Below are 16,050 nucleotides of genomic sequence, written 5' to 3'. Positions count from 1 at the left end.
TTGACAATGGAGGAGAAAACGGTAGCCTGTCTCTTTCGTACTCATCAATCGTCTAATTGCCTTTTGCTTGCATTTACTAAAACTTCATGTGTTTAGCAGCGAAAAAGGTGCCGTATTATTGGGTTTGCAGTCGTGGATTACATAAATTTGCTTTGGGGCCAGCCGACTAAGAAGTCACTGCTGGTCACATAATTTGGCGTAGTGTTGGAAACACTAACCTGGCAAATTCCTGGGTGAGAAGCTTAAGTCGGGATCTGCAGCGAGTTGCTTCCTGAATAGCCTGTTTGGCTCGCGTCTCGCTGTCAACGCGCAATCTACGTTCTCGGTCAGCATCCCTCTGCGCTGATTCTCTCTGGAAAAAGAAAATATCACATTAAAGTTTTCTACAGTGTGTCCCAAGTTGATTCACTATCATCGAGTCTGTTACAATAAGTACAGAGCAGGTTAAATTGAGAAAGTTTTAAAGAATTTTGTGAGAAATTCATACCTGGTTTGTATATTGTTTTAAGTTTTACTATTTTGCCCAAAATTTGAAGAAAGCGAATCGTTGCATTTTTAGCTAGGCGTTGTAGCTTTTAAACCTATTTATATTTATGTTGTGAAGCATATGAACGTAGAGACTCTTTTTTGGAGAAGTGAAATATATTTATTATCGTCAAATTTAAGTTTTAAAGAGAACATTTTTCGTCAACTCCAATGCATTACTGAATTCCATGAGGTCCCTTCACTAATTTAGGTACTTATACCCGTGATAAACAATTAAAATTTAGCTGAAACACATCAATCTGGTAAACCTATTTTTTTCAGAGTTGAGTTAATAAATAAATAGTTCCATTAAATGTCATTTTTTAATATCAAATTTCTCTTTCTCTCGAAAACAATTGTGCTCTCATTTAGATTTAATGGTGAATAATTTCGTCTATACTCATTCTCTTCCAAACGATAATTAATCGACAAGGAAAGAAACCTAATTAGAGAAGATATTTATTTGATTTATGTGTGTTATACACGAGGCCTAAAAATAGATTTTACCTAAATAGTATGTTGCGTCTCTTTCATAAGAGGTAGGATATTTGTAAGACATCGTGGTAATATAGTAAATTTTTATCTTATTATTGAACAACGTTAGACGGTATAATAAAAATGTGACAAAGTACATTCTTGTGATGGATCAAAATACGAGGATAGTCGCAAGAAATTCTCGATCTGACATATATATGACGATTTTTTTGTTAAAAATTTGCCCGTATTATAAAGACATATCCTTAAAAGCTTATGCCTAAAGTTTGAAGTTGCTGCGTTGATTTCTGTTTGTTTTATAGCCGTTTTTAATGAACGCTTTTAGAGATTTTGTGAGCATGGAAAAAATTTGTAATCGATACGTGATGCAATACTTTCATTTTAAAGGTCTTAGTCTATCCAACATCAATGCGGAGGTACATTTTACTCTGGGGGAAATTGGTTCTTCATTGACAATTATTAAATATTAGGTGGTAGAGTTCAAACGCGGTCTAGCAAACTGCCAAAAAGAACTCATGGACTGGTCGATCTAATGATATTTCAGATATTGTGGTAAAAATACATAAAAGTGTACTGGAGGATAGACATTTAAAAAAATACTGTATATCACATTTTGACTAAACAATTGGATGTAGGAAAGATTTGGGCAAGATCGGGTGCAGCAATTAGAATTAATTGAAAAAAAAAACAGTGCCATGAGGGAACTTCACAGCAATGAAGCCGAGTTTTTGCATCGATTCAGAGCTATGAATGGAACATATGTATGTCTATCATTTGACACTTAGACGAAAGAGCAGTCAAAAGAATAGGCTCAAAAGTGAAAATCGGCACCAAAGAAGGAGGAAATTGATTCATCTGCCGGATGGGTGTTGGTGTCAATTTTTTGGGATACACGTGGGATAATTTCTATCGCCTATCTCGCTAAATGAAAAACAACAAACTGGAAATATGCAAATTTATTACAGCACATGAGTGAAAAAATTAGGAAAAAGCTACCGCATTTGGCGAAAAAGAAAATCTTGTTTCATAAAGACCACGCATCAGTCTGCACTTCCATCATCGACATGGCCAAAACCAATCAACTTGGACTCGAACTATTTTCTCAGCCACCCTATACAACAGATTCTGTCTTTCCAGATTATTTTCAAGTTCCAAACTTGAAAAAATGGCTCAGTGTACCGAAATTTACCAATAATGAAAAGGTGGAGTCCGAGGTGGATGCCTATTTTTAAACATTCGAAACATCTTCTTACAAACAGGGTATAGAAGTTATAGAACATCACTGGGAAAAGTGTGGTAATGTCAAAGGAAATTATGTTGAGAAATAATGTAACATTTTTCAAAATTTTGTTTTCTTAAAGTGTTAAGGCGGCTCCAGATCGAACGCGCCACATTGAACCGAGCTGTGCCGCGCTTCACTACGCAGTTCGACGCAGAGGCGTTAACTAGCGCAAAATGCGTTAAAGAAAAAAAATGATTCTGTGCTTTGTTTTAGTTGGTGCGCGCGTACACTATTTTAATTAAAATCAACGGTCACTCAACTCAAAATCTCACAGCCAGCGCACCAATTTACAACCCCGTCCAAAACAAACGCGCACAAACATTTTTCTTTGATGTACCGACAGTTGCCAGACTACGTACGATCTTGTTGCAGAACTGTGCAACTTGGCGCGCTTCAGCGCAGATTACTGTTCAAATCTAATGCGCGGTGTTGCGCAGAATAAATTTTAACAGTGCGGCGCAGCGCAGCGCGATCGATCTGAAACCGCCTTCTGGTCGGGTACTTCTGTAACTATCCTTGGAGGCCATACTGTATAACTAAATGAGAACAGAGTCAAGATAAATGTTGTAACAAAGGTTAAGAATGAATCAATTGCGGTTGTTAGCAGAAAAATACCTAGAAAGTTTTAGGAACCAAAATTGAAAAATGGGCGTACTTAATCAAAAATAACTTGCGCTAGGGGTGTCTGCTGGACTAAATAGGTATATGAAACTACGTACCATGGAATATGAATTATATCTCATATATTTCTGACATTTGCACAGAAAAAATGCCATACTGAGATCCCACTAAACAATTAATTACTGCTAAATATCACAACTAACAATGCACCACATCCCGAGTGCTGCACAGCCGATTAATAAACCGTGAACAGTTCTATCCCATTCCATTGTCTGAAGAATACTGTTTGTGGTTGTTGAACTAACTGGGACACTTTGTCTCTTAATTACCGACCGGTCAACAATACACGAAATGCACTATAGGGCTGTGTGCCAAAGATTGCAACCTTTAAGATTTCATTGACATTAACACCTCTTCACGCTTTTACTTTTGTTACGGTTGCAGGTTGTTAGTCTGCTACGGCCGATTGAATTGGTAATTTTCAATATAGAAGATTTCCGATCCAACACCCTGAATTGTGAAATTAAACTTTTGTCGTAAATTTTCTTAAAGATAAATAACCCTCGGCGGCATTTGCTCTTGTAATCTGGAATGAGATGGTCGGGTAGACGATCGACCGGCGTCAAGGGCGGATATTGCACTCCTCGCAATCCCCCCATAGAGGACATGCGGGCAGTTGTGGACTATTAATAGCATTTTGCTACCGTAAATCGTAATCGAAGTTAAACCACAAATCTGATGCACGAAACATGATCGCATAACTCTGCTCTCAAGATATAGGGGAGTTAAACTAATTACCACCAGGTCTAATACATCAGACACTTAACTAAGACATCTTATTCCCGTTATTATACACCAATTTGGAGCACAAACGACCCGCTGCTTCAATGAAGACCTAAATTGGATCGGTTCTTATCGTATCTATAACAACCAAACTTAAGGTAACTTCATGGTCTAGACAATCAATAAACACAAGATCGTTATTTGGCTCAGGGCGGAAATTAAATCCCCCATTACCAGGAAATGTTTGCAGGATATTAGAAAACGATCGAGGCAGTGTATTGTGTACCATAAACTTTATAAAGTTAATTGAATTAGTTTGATTGCTATCCTGCAGCTTTTGTATCGTTTTGAAACGTATTTTGAAATCGATGCTCTGAACTCGCAGAAACTTGAGCTATAAATCTAACCCACATCTTGGTATAGTTCGTGTGAGCTGGCACACCTGTTTAAGTGGGAAGAAATGTAAATCTACTAACCCGATTAGTTGTTTGATATTTGCTGACGTTCCCAGGCTTAAGTTCGTGTATAGTTGTTTCGTATGGAAATTCTTGTAATTGCGATGTTGTTCTTGCTTCTCAGAAACAGTCGAGAAACATTGCACAAGATCCAAATTTAAATATACGAAGGAGTAGAAGTGCGGGTTAAAAAAAAAGTTGGATATAAAGTGTGATTCAAATTGAGTTTCCATATTACAATGTAAAATATGTTTGAAACGAAAATGTATCGGTCAACGACAACGGGAGATTTATAACTTGACAAGTTAAACAAAAATTGTCATGGAGTAATGTACGACGAAGCAACATGTTAAAATTATTCAAATCTATTATGAAAATGGCCAATCACGGAAAAGTGCATTTCATGCTTTAGGTAAGTTTCTTGGCTCATAAAATCCACCTTCTGAGAGGACAAGTTAGAATGTAGTCCCAAAATTCAAACGAACTGCGGCAATTTCGTCACAATTGTATGATTTAGCTCTCGCAGATTTTTTCTTTTGCTATGGTGTTTGAAGAGCGGAGTCCACAAGAATAAACTGAACATTATTGAAGAGCTAATACAGGAGACCATATGAGAAATGACCGGCATAGAATCTAATTTGTGCCGTATAGTCTAAAATGTTCACTAGCAGATTAAGTAATGCCACACAAAGTGTGAAAAGTTATTTCCTAAAAATAATTTTTCATTAATATTTTCGAATCGTTTTTTGAAAAAAGTAATTGAAATTCGTTACTGTGTTATACACTTTTCTGCTATTTTTGAGACTATCAAGAAATTGCCACATCTTTTCAAGGGTGGGCAATACAGGTGGGTAGTGCTTAAAACGTACCTTAACCTTTATGAACTTAATTTTATTGACGATTTTATAGGAAAAATATTAAATTTGAGGATATTTACATAAAAAGGTACTCTTGTTGAAAACCAAAATCTCCAACAGTTTTCGATAAAATTGAGATTTAACAAGACGGTGGATTTTATTAAATATACATAGGATTTAAAATCTAGTTAACTTCGAAATAAAACAACGAAACTATTTTGACATTTCTGTACATGACAGTATTCATTAATAATGTTTGAGGATTTTTCGTTGTCACCAGAACAGTGTTTAATTACAATTATTGTTTAAGAAAATGAATAAAAAACGATTTTAAATTTGATGTTTATTTAATAAAATCCACCAATTTGATAAATGTCAATTTTATGGAAAACTGTTGAAGTTTTCGACTTCCAATCAGAGTACCTTTTTTATGTAAAAATATCCAAATTGAATATCTTTTCTAGAAAATTGTCAAGAAACTTGAGTACAAAGAATATTAGGCACTTTTTAAGCACTACTCTCCTTTATTACTCGCCCCTGAAAATATGTAGTATTTTCTTTAGAGGGATTCAGAAAGAGCCCAAAAAGTTATATTAAACTCTAAAATTTTATTAATTTATCTAGAAATGTTAAAAAAAAAACATTCTCAGAAACTAATTTTTCACACCTTGCATATCGAAAATGAATCGCAAGTATAATTATATTTATATACAGTTTTCATCATATTTTTAAACCTAGAATACGTGATCGAATTTATGGTACTATATTCAGAGACGTTTTGTATAGTAGCTTATGCAGGTTCTTAACATGTATAATGTACAGTAAACGTAACTTAAAATTTGAAAATCTGCATAAAACGAAACAAAAAGTTTTATAAGTTTTCACAAATGTCAAGGAAACACACATGATCAGGTAGAACTATAAACTTCTCTGCCATATGCACTGAAATTCATTACACCATAAAATATATGTCTTTGCTGTTTGTGGCATGTCATCTCTCTGACGAAGGACCTCATGTCGCTATCTAATGAAATAAAAAGGCTCCTCGTTTCTCTCGATTTTCTGGCGAGACTGCAATAAGTGGAAACTGTCCAAGTTCTTTGCTTTCCCCATTGCAACGTTTAATACAATTCCACGACTTGACGCTTAGATAACAGATATCAATTTCCCCTGAAAGCCCGAGATATGAGGTAGTAAACTTCCCCTAAAGATATTAGTATCCTCCCTTGCGGCTTAACCAATAAAAAGTACCCGTATGTGGTGTCTTTTACGGTGATATGTCGGTTACGGTCGTGCTTAAGTGGCTCTTGCTTTGGGAAATTGTTCTCGGAAAATTTGCATTCCAGATAACGAATAAAAGAAATCGAATTCGCTTTAAGTATCAAAAATCACTCTAAAAGAGGAGGAGCAATTAGGTTTGGTTGCAGGGTATGCACACATGTGTGCTTAATTAGCGTCCTTTGTTTCCTCCTTTGGCACTAAATCACAAATATGTAATTAAATGGTCCAGCAATTTTTTGCTGGCATCGTCAGTGCTGCTGCTGGTGCTAATACAGGACATATAAGCGACAAACATTACACAAACGATAACGACCAAGACTGTCGCCTGCAGGATGAAGCTTTAGGCATAAGTGCCATATTTACAATGATGCAATTATAGGACGGTGACGTCCTGAAACACAAAGGGAGATAATCTGCTACGTTAAACTTTTGAAAAGAAAATAAAGATATCATATACCTATATCCCAAAGTGGTCAGAATGTTCTTTTTCCTGTAATTTTGTGGAATACTAATGTACAACGATGTAATTACAGGACAGTGACGTTCAGAAACATAAAAGAAAAAGAATCTGCCATGTTAAACGATTGAAAAAAAAGGTACTACATACCGCTGTCTGAAAATGATCAAAATATTCATATTTTTCCTGTAATTTTATGGAATACTACTAAAAAGACAGTTTTCTGGTTATACCGTGTGTCTTAAAAATTTTCCGCTCTAATGGATCATGGAATTATTTAAGTGCGAACCCGTATGTCTTTGATATGTTTTACGTAATTTCGAACACAAATGAACCAATCTAACCTCACCTAAAAATATAATTCTACTTATCTGTATTATTAGTTGGTTTTTATCAAAAATAGTCTTTTCCAAGACTCCATCGACTTGTGTGTCAGTTAAAGTTTTCTAGGTGCAAAAAATGGTGTTTATATTCGAATCGAAATTCTTTTTGGTAGAGTCTTATTTTCGGAACGGAAAGTTCATAAAAGGAGAATGAGTCTACAAAATTCAACTTTGTCTTTAAGAGTTTCGTGAAAGATTTTTTCACACTGCAGTGGCAGAATTGCAATTTCGCAACACTTTGAATTATGTTGTGAAATTGTTTTGTGAAACTGGCAGCGTTAAAAAAAAATTGAGAAGTGGTAGAACAACTAAACGACCCCTAGAACTTCTTAACATTGTGAGGCGAGTAGCGGATGACAATCACAGCACATCATCGAGTCCACTTTCTGTAATAGATATAGTCTGTAGGTCGAAAGGGACCTAGAGACATACTTGCAACTTTATCAATTAATATAAAAAAGCAAAAGGGTAAAGAAAATAAATTCTTATTTTGAATTTTAAGTTAAAATTTCAAAAAATTTAAATGGTAGAACGCGAAAGTCACTATCGCTACAATTACTATGTGAATATGTTTTAAAGAAAATTATTTCTGACTTTTTCATTAATCAAACTTGTAACATTTCTGTTAAGAGTAGTTGTAATATTTTCCGTAATTTATAATCATTTTGATGAAACTTAAGATAGTTAAAGATTTTTATAATATGATTATTACCTATAATTTTCATTCCATTATTTTAATAAGAACGAAACTTATTTTAAAAAATATTCAAATGATAAAATCTTTTTGGAGGATCATGTCTCAGTAACGGTGTTCGGTAGAATTAAAGTTTATGGGAGTTGTTTTTACTATAATTGGCTCTGCTTTTACCTCCATAAGTTTGGTACCAATTTTTTGAAACACCATACATTATTTGTATTTAATAAATTTTATAATTTATTAAATATAATTCATATATAACAATAAAACGCAACATTCATATTTCTTTAATCACATGATTTACAACAAACGCTCAAAATGTTGTCCATTATTTTCTAAACACAAATTAATTCTATGTTTCATGAGAATTACTCTCACATTAATGAGAGTCTGGAGAAACACTTTCACATTCTTCTTGGATTTTGTCGTTAAGGTCGTCAGTTGTGAGTATTGGAATTTAAAAATTGTATTTTTTAACGTCGGGAACAAGAAATAGTCGAGTATGGTTAAATCCAGAGATCGTGGTGGATAAATGCAGTCCGTCTGTGAGCTATTACCCTATCGCCGTAGTGTTTCCCAAGATAATTGAGAGTTGTCGTAAGTTCATGGGCCGTAGCTCCATCCTGTTAAAAACATCCATACCGCAGTTCGTCAAAGTGACGTTGATTGAATAATTAAAAATTTTCATTTATTAAAACTCACATATCACCCCATTTAACGTCGTTTCTTGTAATTTCTCAATTTTGCAATTTCATTTGGTGACCTGAGAATAAAAATTGATTTTTGGAGACATTTGATGTTACTCTGTATTTACATAACCACGTCCTTGTTTTGTTGTTTAGCGCCTAAACTTTTTTTATTTATATTTCAATCGTTTCATCATGTATAAGTGTGATATCGTCAACTTGTTACAATTTCTATGCTGTTCTTTTTTTATCTTTTGTGTTCCTTTAGGCCACTATTGTATATGTCATGGGAGTATATATTATAAAGAAAGAGCGAAAGCGGCGATCTCTGAGGAATCCGTTGTTCAGGTGAAAAGGGAAAACGAAAGGGTGTCGTGAATTCGTACTTCTGCTTGTCTGTTTTCCAACAGTTTCTAGATAAAGTGTAGTCGGTATTTTGGTGTTTGAAATTTGTATAATTTGTAAAGTAGATTACTGTGCCAGATGCTGGTAAATATCTTTTTGTCATTTTAACTTTTACACTGTTTACTTATTACACTCTGCGATTTGCTGACAAGGTCGGCATTTTTGACAACATAAAGCTGTCTCTGAATATTTACGGTTGAAACGTGTTACGTCTGATTTATACAACTATTCTCAACTGCGAAAGTTAAAAGCAAATGGAATAGAAAAAATGTGATGGTGACTGTAAATTTTATTTTTATTAAATATCTTTATGACGTTATGAGTTCTCAGTTTATTCGCCTTCAATCCATAACGAAACCTCATCAATATTTTATTTTAAAACATTATCAAAACCTGTTAGGAAAAACATTAATACGATTTTTTTATGGAAATATGACTATGAAGATGGAACTTCAAGAGAACTTTTTGAACGTTTAATTTTTATATAAAAGGGGAAATAGGAATATATTTTACTAACATGTGCGGTAAGCGGTATTTGGTTACACACATTTGCCCTTGAATGAGTAATTCGGAGCAAAGTGTGAGTAATCAAGGAAGTCGCTCTCTAAAAATTACAAAATCCAATATGGCTGTTAATGGGAAAAATACCAATTAATATTTCTAGAAAAAAAAATAAGAAAAGAGGGAAAGTGAAATAATCAAATACATGTCAACGCTCATTTGATAAAGGTATGTCGACGAAGTGTGAACCCAAAAAATGTAAAATAAAAAAATTCTAACGTCCTTCCATGCCCAATTTCAATTCCTTTCAGTGCAGTTTCTTCCTCTAGGTAATCCAACAAATACTCGAGTTGAAATCATTGTTTAACTTAAGCTCCCATTACTCCTTTCCTCACAATACTGCAATTACTTTCCTTGAAACTGCAAACCCTGTGGATTCCTTTTAAATTGCATTAGAATCCAAAGTCTTCTTGTTTTATATTCCGATCTTAAGCAGCAAGACAAGCACGATTTATTCAATGCCGGCTCCTGCATCCATCCATTGCACTAAATCTCAACTTCAGCCTTCAAGAAAAATAACCCTCCATCCCCTATTTTGCTGTGTTGTTTTATTTTGATGGCGTTCAGAGGTGAAATAAGAAATCGGAAGTTAAAACCAGCTCCCATCCATAGTAATTCTAAAGCCGGCCTTATATCCACGTCGGTCCCTTTTAGAATAAATAAATGTCGGTACTAAAACGGCCGTAAACAGTCTGGCTACAGGTTGTCAGGTGTTTTTCGTTATTGAACTTCCTAATGCCATGACTCGAACAAACAATAGTAAGACGTATGCTTAAATAATGAAATTACTTTGAGAGCTACGGCTTCCTTTATTAATGATTCAAAGCTTTTATTCACTCTTATGGTCGTAAATCTGCAAAGTTGGTATCAAGAGGCGGCACCATTGTTTCTAAACTACTTTTCTCTACTAAAACTACGATTTATTTTAGAGCCAAATCCTCAAGATAAATTAAGAGGAGTCAAAGATTCTCATTAGGAAACTTTGTTCCAAGGCAAATATAAGAGATTTTTTTGTAGATAAATTAGCTATTGAAGTGCTCATAAATTGAATGTGACAAAAAATCAACTTAGTCATCTCGTATTAGGGGTCTTCACATTTAATCCGCCTGAATGCCAAAATCAATTTTTGAAATCCGTCCCATGGTAAAATACACATCCAAACAGCTCGAGGGGACTAAAGTAGCTTATAGAACTCGTAAAGCCAATTAAAGATTGCAACTTTTCCCCCAAGTTTTTGGGGTGCAAGGTGTATCATCCCAAGGCCGTGCCTTGCATGATAAGCCGAAACTTTTTCTATGATTCAGTGGCATTATGTCGACTTAGGGAGTTCCACGAGGGCGGATATCACGCCCCTTATTTTTCAGATATTGTGTTTTGGCTGTTCGTATTACGAGGATAGTCCCAGAAGTACCCGATCCAACATATATACAGCAATTTTTTTGTTAAAAATTTGTCTATATTACCAAGACCTAACCTTAAAAGGCTTATGTCTCAAATTTGACAGTTTAACGTTGATTTGTATTTGTTTTGGGTCCAGTTTTTGAGAATTTGTGAACGTAGAAAAACTGATCATCGATACATGATTCAATATTTTGCTCTAAAAGGTCTGCGTCCAACATCAAAGCGGCGTTAGATTCTATTCTGGGAGAATCTGTTCCTTCGTTAACAACTATAAACTATTGAGTGGTAGAATTCATATGTCGTCGTACCAGCTGTAAAGAGGAACTCTGCAGTAGTATTGTTTCATCAAAATAACACATTAATCCAGACTCCTGTCATCACTATGGACAAAATCAATTAATTTGACCTCGAACTATTTTCTTACCCATCCTATTCACCAGATTTAGCTTCCTTAGATTATTTTCTATTTCCAAACTTAAAAAAATCGCTCAGTGGAAAGTGTTTTACCATTGCAACTTTTTATTTTCTATAACGTAACAATGACATAATTGATATTTCAGTATTCGATTTCCGGCAATCATTATCAACCTCGTTTTTCTTATGGATGGCATCTTGGACTTTCAGATTTTTGAATTCAGCTTTTTTATTCATATTTTGAAAAAAATAGGATTTTTGTCTGGATTGTAATTGCAGTGTTCATAAGAAACTATTTTCAAAGAAACATAAAATCATAGAAAACATCAAATGCAATTTAGTTAAGTGTTAGTTTTCGTTTTTCTATTCATTTTTCTGTGTTCTGAAGACGGCAACCAAATTGGTCACCGAAAAGGTTAATCATCGACAAAGGTTTTTGTCCTAACCGTTAGTGAAGAATAAAAATTATTATCAGTTTTTCTTAACTAAGAATACCGTGCAATGCCATTACTATGACAATTTCCCTTGTTGTAAGAGGCGTTGTTCTCAAATAAAATAAAAGAAAGAAAGCTACATTTTGTGATAATTTCAGAGAAAAGACTACCTGAATGTCGATATTTTGAAGACCCTGCACAATTATCCGCAACAAATTCCTTTTAAAAATTACCGCAAAAATCGCTTTCAATATCGGTAAACGCGTAACTATCATTTAAATTGGTGTTTTCCCCCATTGTATAACATCGAGCCTGGCAAGCATTGTTTCTCCACGGGGGAAACACAATTGACTTTATACAAATTTTGACAGGAAAATTGACGGTCCCTAACAGTATTATTGGCTGACGCGATATGGATATGGTACGTTCACGCGAATAATACCCGAGGGAAGGCAAACCATTCGAGGCCTGGACGGCAACGCACAAAGCCGTTCCAGGAGCAACAAACGCATTCCAACGCCTGATGATAAGCTCTGTTACACTAATCATTGATTAGCAATCGATGTATGTTAAACGGAGAGTAAAGGGATTTACATTTTGACTCAACACTGAAGGCCTACTATGGAGGTTAGCTATGTATTATAAAATGGATCCGACATTAGGACCGCAAATTGCAGTGGCTTTCCAATCTTCCTGCAAGTGCATACGGGAAGTCACTAGAAAACGTTAATATCCTAGCAGCAAATTATTATCTTGATTATTGCATTAATCGATTGGTTTTAAAATACTTTTTGACGCTTGATATCCACTTCCTGGCAGGCAACGCAAAATAATAATTAATAATAACAATTTAACTGCTATAATAGACATAAAAAAATATTCAACAACCTGGGAGAAATATTCTTAATCATGGCTGTCTTTTCAAAGACTTTTTGGTAGGCTTAGAAGTAAAAAAGAACAATATCGCTAATGAACGAATAAGCTATGGATTGAGAAAATATCTCAAACATAATAGACCACCATATAGCCTAAAAGTAAAACTTTTGACAGCCTCGTAATTTGACTACAACATTACGTGCTGTATCATTTGAATAACCCTGTATTTTTCAACGATTTTTCACCAACTTTCTGATAGGGTTAAAAACTACAAATAGTTTAACATCGTTGATAAACAAATATAATGGGAATAATTGAGAGGTCTTAGTATTTACAGGGTATTTTTCCAGGGTTTTTTGGTATGTCATGAAACAAAACAAGATTGTTAATAAATAAATATTCCATAAATGGAGAAATCATCATCGTTTAACCCTTGAGAGTTATTCTTTGCAACGATTTTTCTTTTCAATCTCAATTTAAAGAAAGTAAAAATCCTTAACTAATAAATATCTGGACACAGGAAATTTTCCGAATGTGACAAGGGATCATTTTTCCAAGGAATTTTGTCGTAGATTTAAACACAGAGAAGTAAAAAATGGGTAGTAAAAATAGATATATGGATAAAAAATCTTCTTAATCTTTACAAGCCGTCATTTAGGGTTTTTTTGCTAATTTAAAAATAAAAAGAAAATTAGGTCGTTAATAAAAAAATACTCCAGAGAATGGAAGAAAATTATTTTTAAAATAGCTTGATAATCATTCTTTGCAGCTACTTTTCTGGTAGATTTGACCTCAAAATGGTGGAAACTTGCTGATAAACAAAAATTTTACAAACAGAAGGGATATTGTCTGAACTAAAAAAAAAATTTATAGAGTGAAAAAATTATACCTGCAGGTAAGACATATCTATTGAATCTTAACCGTCATCCTCTTTAAGGAATTAATTTCTTATCAGATTTCAATACAAAAAAAAACAAATAAGCAAGGAAAAAAGAAACTTGGAAGCAATATCCTGATGCTTTATAAATTTATTAAATTGGATGCAAAATTTATATGTTTAAAGTCAAAATCTTGTATTTTTGGTGCAAATCAGCGGTGCAATATAGTAGGCCATATTACTGGCTCACAATACAAATCATCACACTAGAGTGCCAATTCATTGGAAATTTAATTAAATCCATAGGAAAGAATATCCTAATACTAACACTGAGAGTTTTATTTCAGGGAAACAATTAGCTAAACGTCGAATCCAGGATTGGAATTTAAATTCTACTGATTGATGATTGGCATTAACACGAAAGTAACTGAATTATTCTGAATAATGCTCGTATAATTTACAGAACCTTCGATCTTCGATAATCTAGCTGATAAATTCAGTTTTCATAAATTGGAATTCAGCTAGTCAAACGTTCTTCATTTCCAGAAGTTGCCACGCGCTCTTTATCCGTTTCCTTTTCCGACTGCAACGAAAACTGGGCTACTTTCTCCCCAGAATACGTAATGGCCTATTTAGGAAAAAATAACCGGCTACCTGTTTCTTTTTTCAGGTTTCGGTTTATTTATGAATGACGTCCCTTCGCACCTCTTTTGTGGAAAGCTATTACCCGGTTATTTACGATATGGTTTTATCGGGCCAGTTAAGTCCTTGCGAAATATTTATGTGGTAATCAGGGTTTGGTCGTGGAATACTTTTTTATATTGTACAACTTTGAGCGAAAATTTTTAACCTGATGGAAACAGTTAAATTGATCAAAAAACCATGAATTTTTAACTGCAATAACGTTATAATATATTCATAGACAAACCAAAAACCTCGTATATCTCTACAGAATTGTTAACAAAAGGGAAATGCATTTTCGATTACACAATGGAAAATGTCAGAGTTATATTTAACTTTTATAATATGCTGGGATTGACACGCCATAAAGGCAAAGGAGGTGTTGAATAAGTTTCGAACAAACTACAATTTTTTAACGGAATATGGTTTTGATAAAAATAGGCAAAAAAATTACGTGCGAGCGTGTTATTTAAAGCACTTGTGCAGGAATCTAGGTCAACGTGACTAAAATTCAGCATTAAATTAGAATTCATTGTTTGGCCTAAGTCCTATCGGGGTTTAAGAGATTATGGTTTTTGCCCAACATACATATGAGTTAAATTTTTAACTTCGAACTTGGTAAATTCGTAAAAACATATTAAACTGATTTTCTTGGTTTAAAACAATCCCGTCTGATTTTAATGATAGAAGTGTCCGCGCTATTAATTGCAGATAACCACATAATAATTAATTAAACGGTAGCAGTTCTTGCCGATTTATAGTAGCCATAAATTTTGACAGGCGTAATCGAGCAAACGCCAATTTATATAGTTTTTGCAATTTATTGGAATGGGTTGCGATTTATTGGAATTGCAGAGTGCATGCTAATACAGGGTGGTCATTAAATAATGGTACACAGCGTAATGAAAGATACCTTAAATAAAACTAAGACGATCTGAGTTATGAACTCTGGTTCGGAAGCCGCTATTAACCGAATTACAGTGTGCTAAACTTTTATTTTATTTTATTTTTTTCAAATAACTTACATTTTTTATTCGTTCAAAGGTACTTAAAGGTAATTTGACGACTGGGATTCAGATCTAATATTCATTTGGTGGTATTAGTTAGAGGATGCCACTTAACTCATATTTCGCATGTTTAACTTCACAGGATAACAAAATTCTCATTGCATTTCCAAGAATCGTAAAAATTAGAAAAGCATACAGGGATGGCGATACATAAGCCGATAAAGGAATTATTAGTCAAGCAATTACTTTTGTATGTAAAGTAAAGTTCGTATTTTAACCTTTTATTTTGTTTGTCTTCTAGATATAAATTTATAAACCACAAGTATTCCTTAAAGCTGAAATTTTTAAATTCTTCACTATTTTTATTTGAAAACTTGATAGATTCATAGGACTAATACTATGGTAAATTAAAGTTTAGATTCATGAGTACTTTTGTTATAATAATTATTATGAAATATTATATTAAAGTCCATTTCGAGAACCTTTAGGAGAATTTTTTCTACCAGAATGAAAAACAATATAAAATCACAGTTTTCCCAAAAAACATGCAACGGGAACTTTAAATAATCAATTCATGCTAATCGCTCCAAGGATATTCGTAATACTTAAACATATGATACACACCGATTTGTTACTCGTCTATATCCCATACATATATATATATATATATATCTACAAAACGTCGTATAAGTAATGATAGGAAGCGTATTGAGTGTTAAAACGTAAAAAATAGGGCGATTCAGCTAAAACTGCCAAGAGTAACTTTTTTTTACTTTATAGGGTGTAATTTTAGACTTGAATATTTTCAGGATTTGCTGTTATAAATTTTTTAATACTATCACGAATGTTTGATCACAACGAATGTACTAATG

General features: G+C 33.8%; 1 protein-coding gene across 6 annotated transcripts in view; it reads right to left on the bottom strand.

Moving 5' to 3' along the window:
- LOC136346860 (uncharacterized) overlaps nt 1-16,050 on the bottom strand; it is a 169,932-nt gene that overhangs the window by 56,513 nt on the left and 97,369 nt on the right. For 5 of the 6 annotated variants that reach the window (XM_066296349.1, XM_066296348.1, XM_066296352.1 and 2 more), the window contains one exon: nt 219-352. In XM_066296349.1, coding sequence (XP_066152446.1) covers nt 219-352 — 134 coding nt within the window. Of the gene's footprint in view, nt 1-218; nt 353-3,021; nt 3,205-16,050 lie in introns of those variants that run through there. The other variant, XM_066296353.1, reaches the window with a different exon arrangement.

This window comes from Euwallacea fornicatus, chromosome 25, assembly GCF_040115645.1.
Source record: "Euwallacea fornicatus isolate EFF26 chromosome 25, ASM4011564v1, whole genome shotgun sequence".
Taxonomy (NCBI): Eukaryota; Metazoa; Arthropoda; class Insecta; order Coleoptera; family Curculionidae; genus Euwallacea; species Euwallacea fornicatus.
This window is presented reverse-complemented; position numbering and strand designations above follow the sequence as displayed.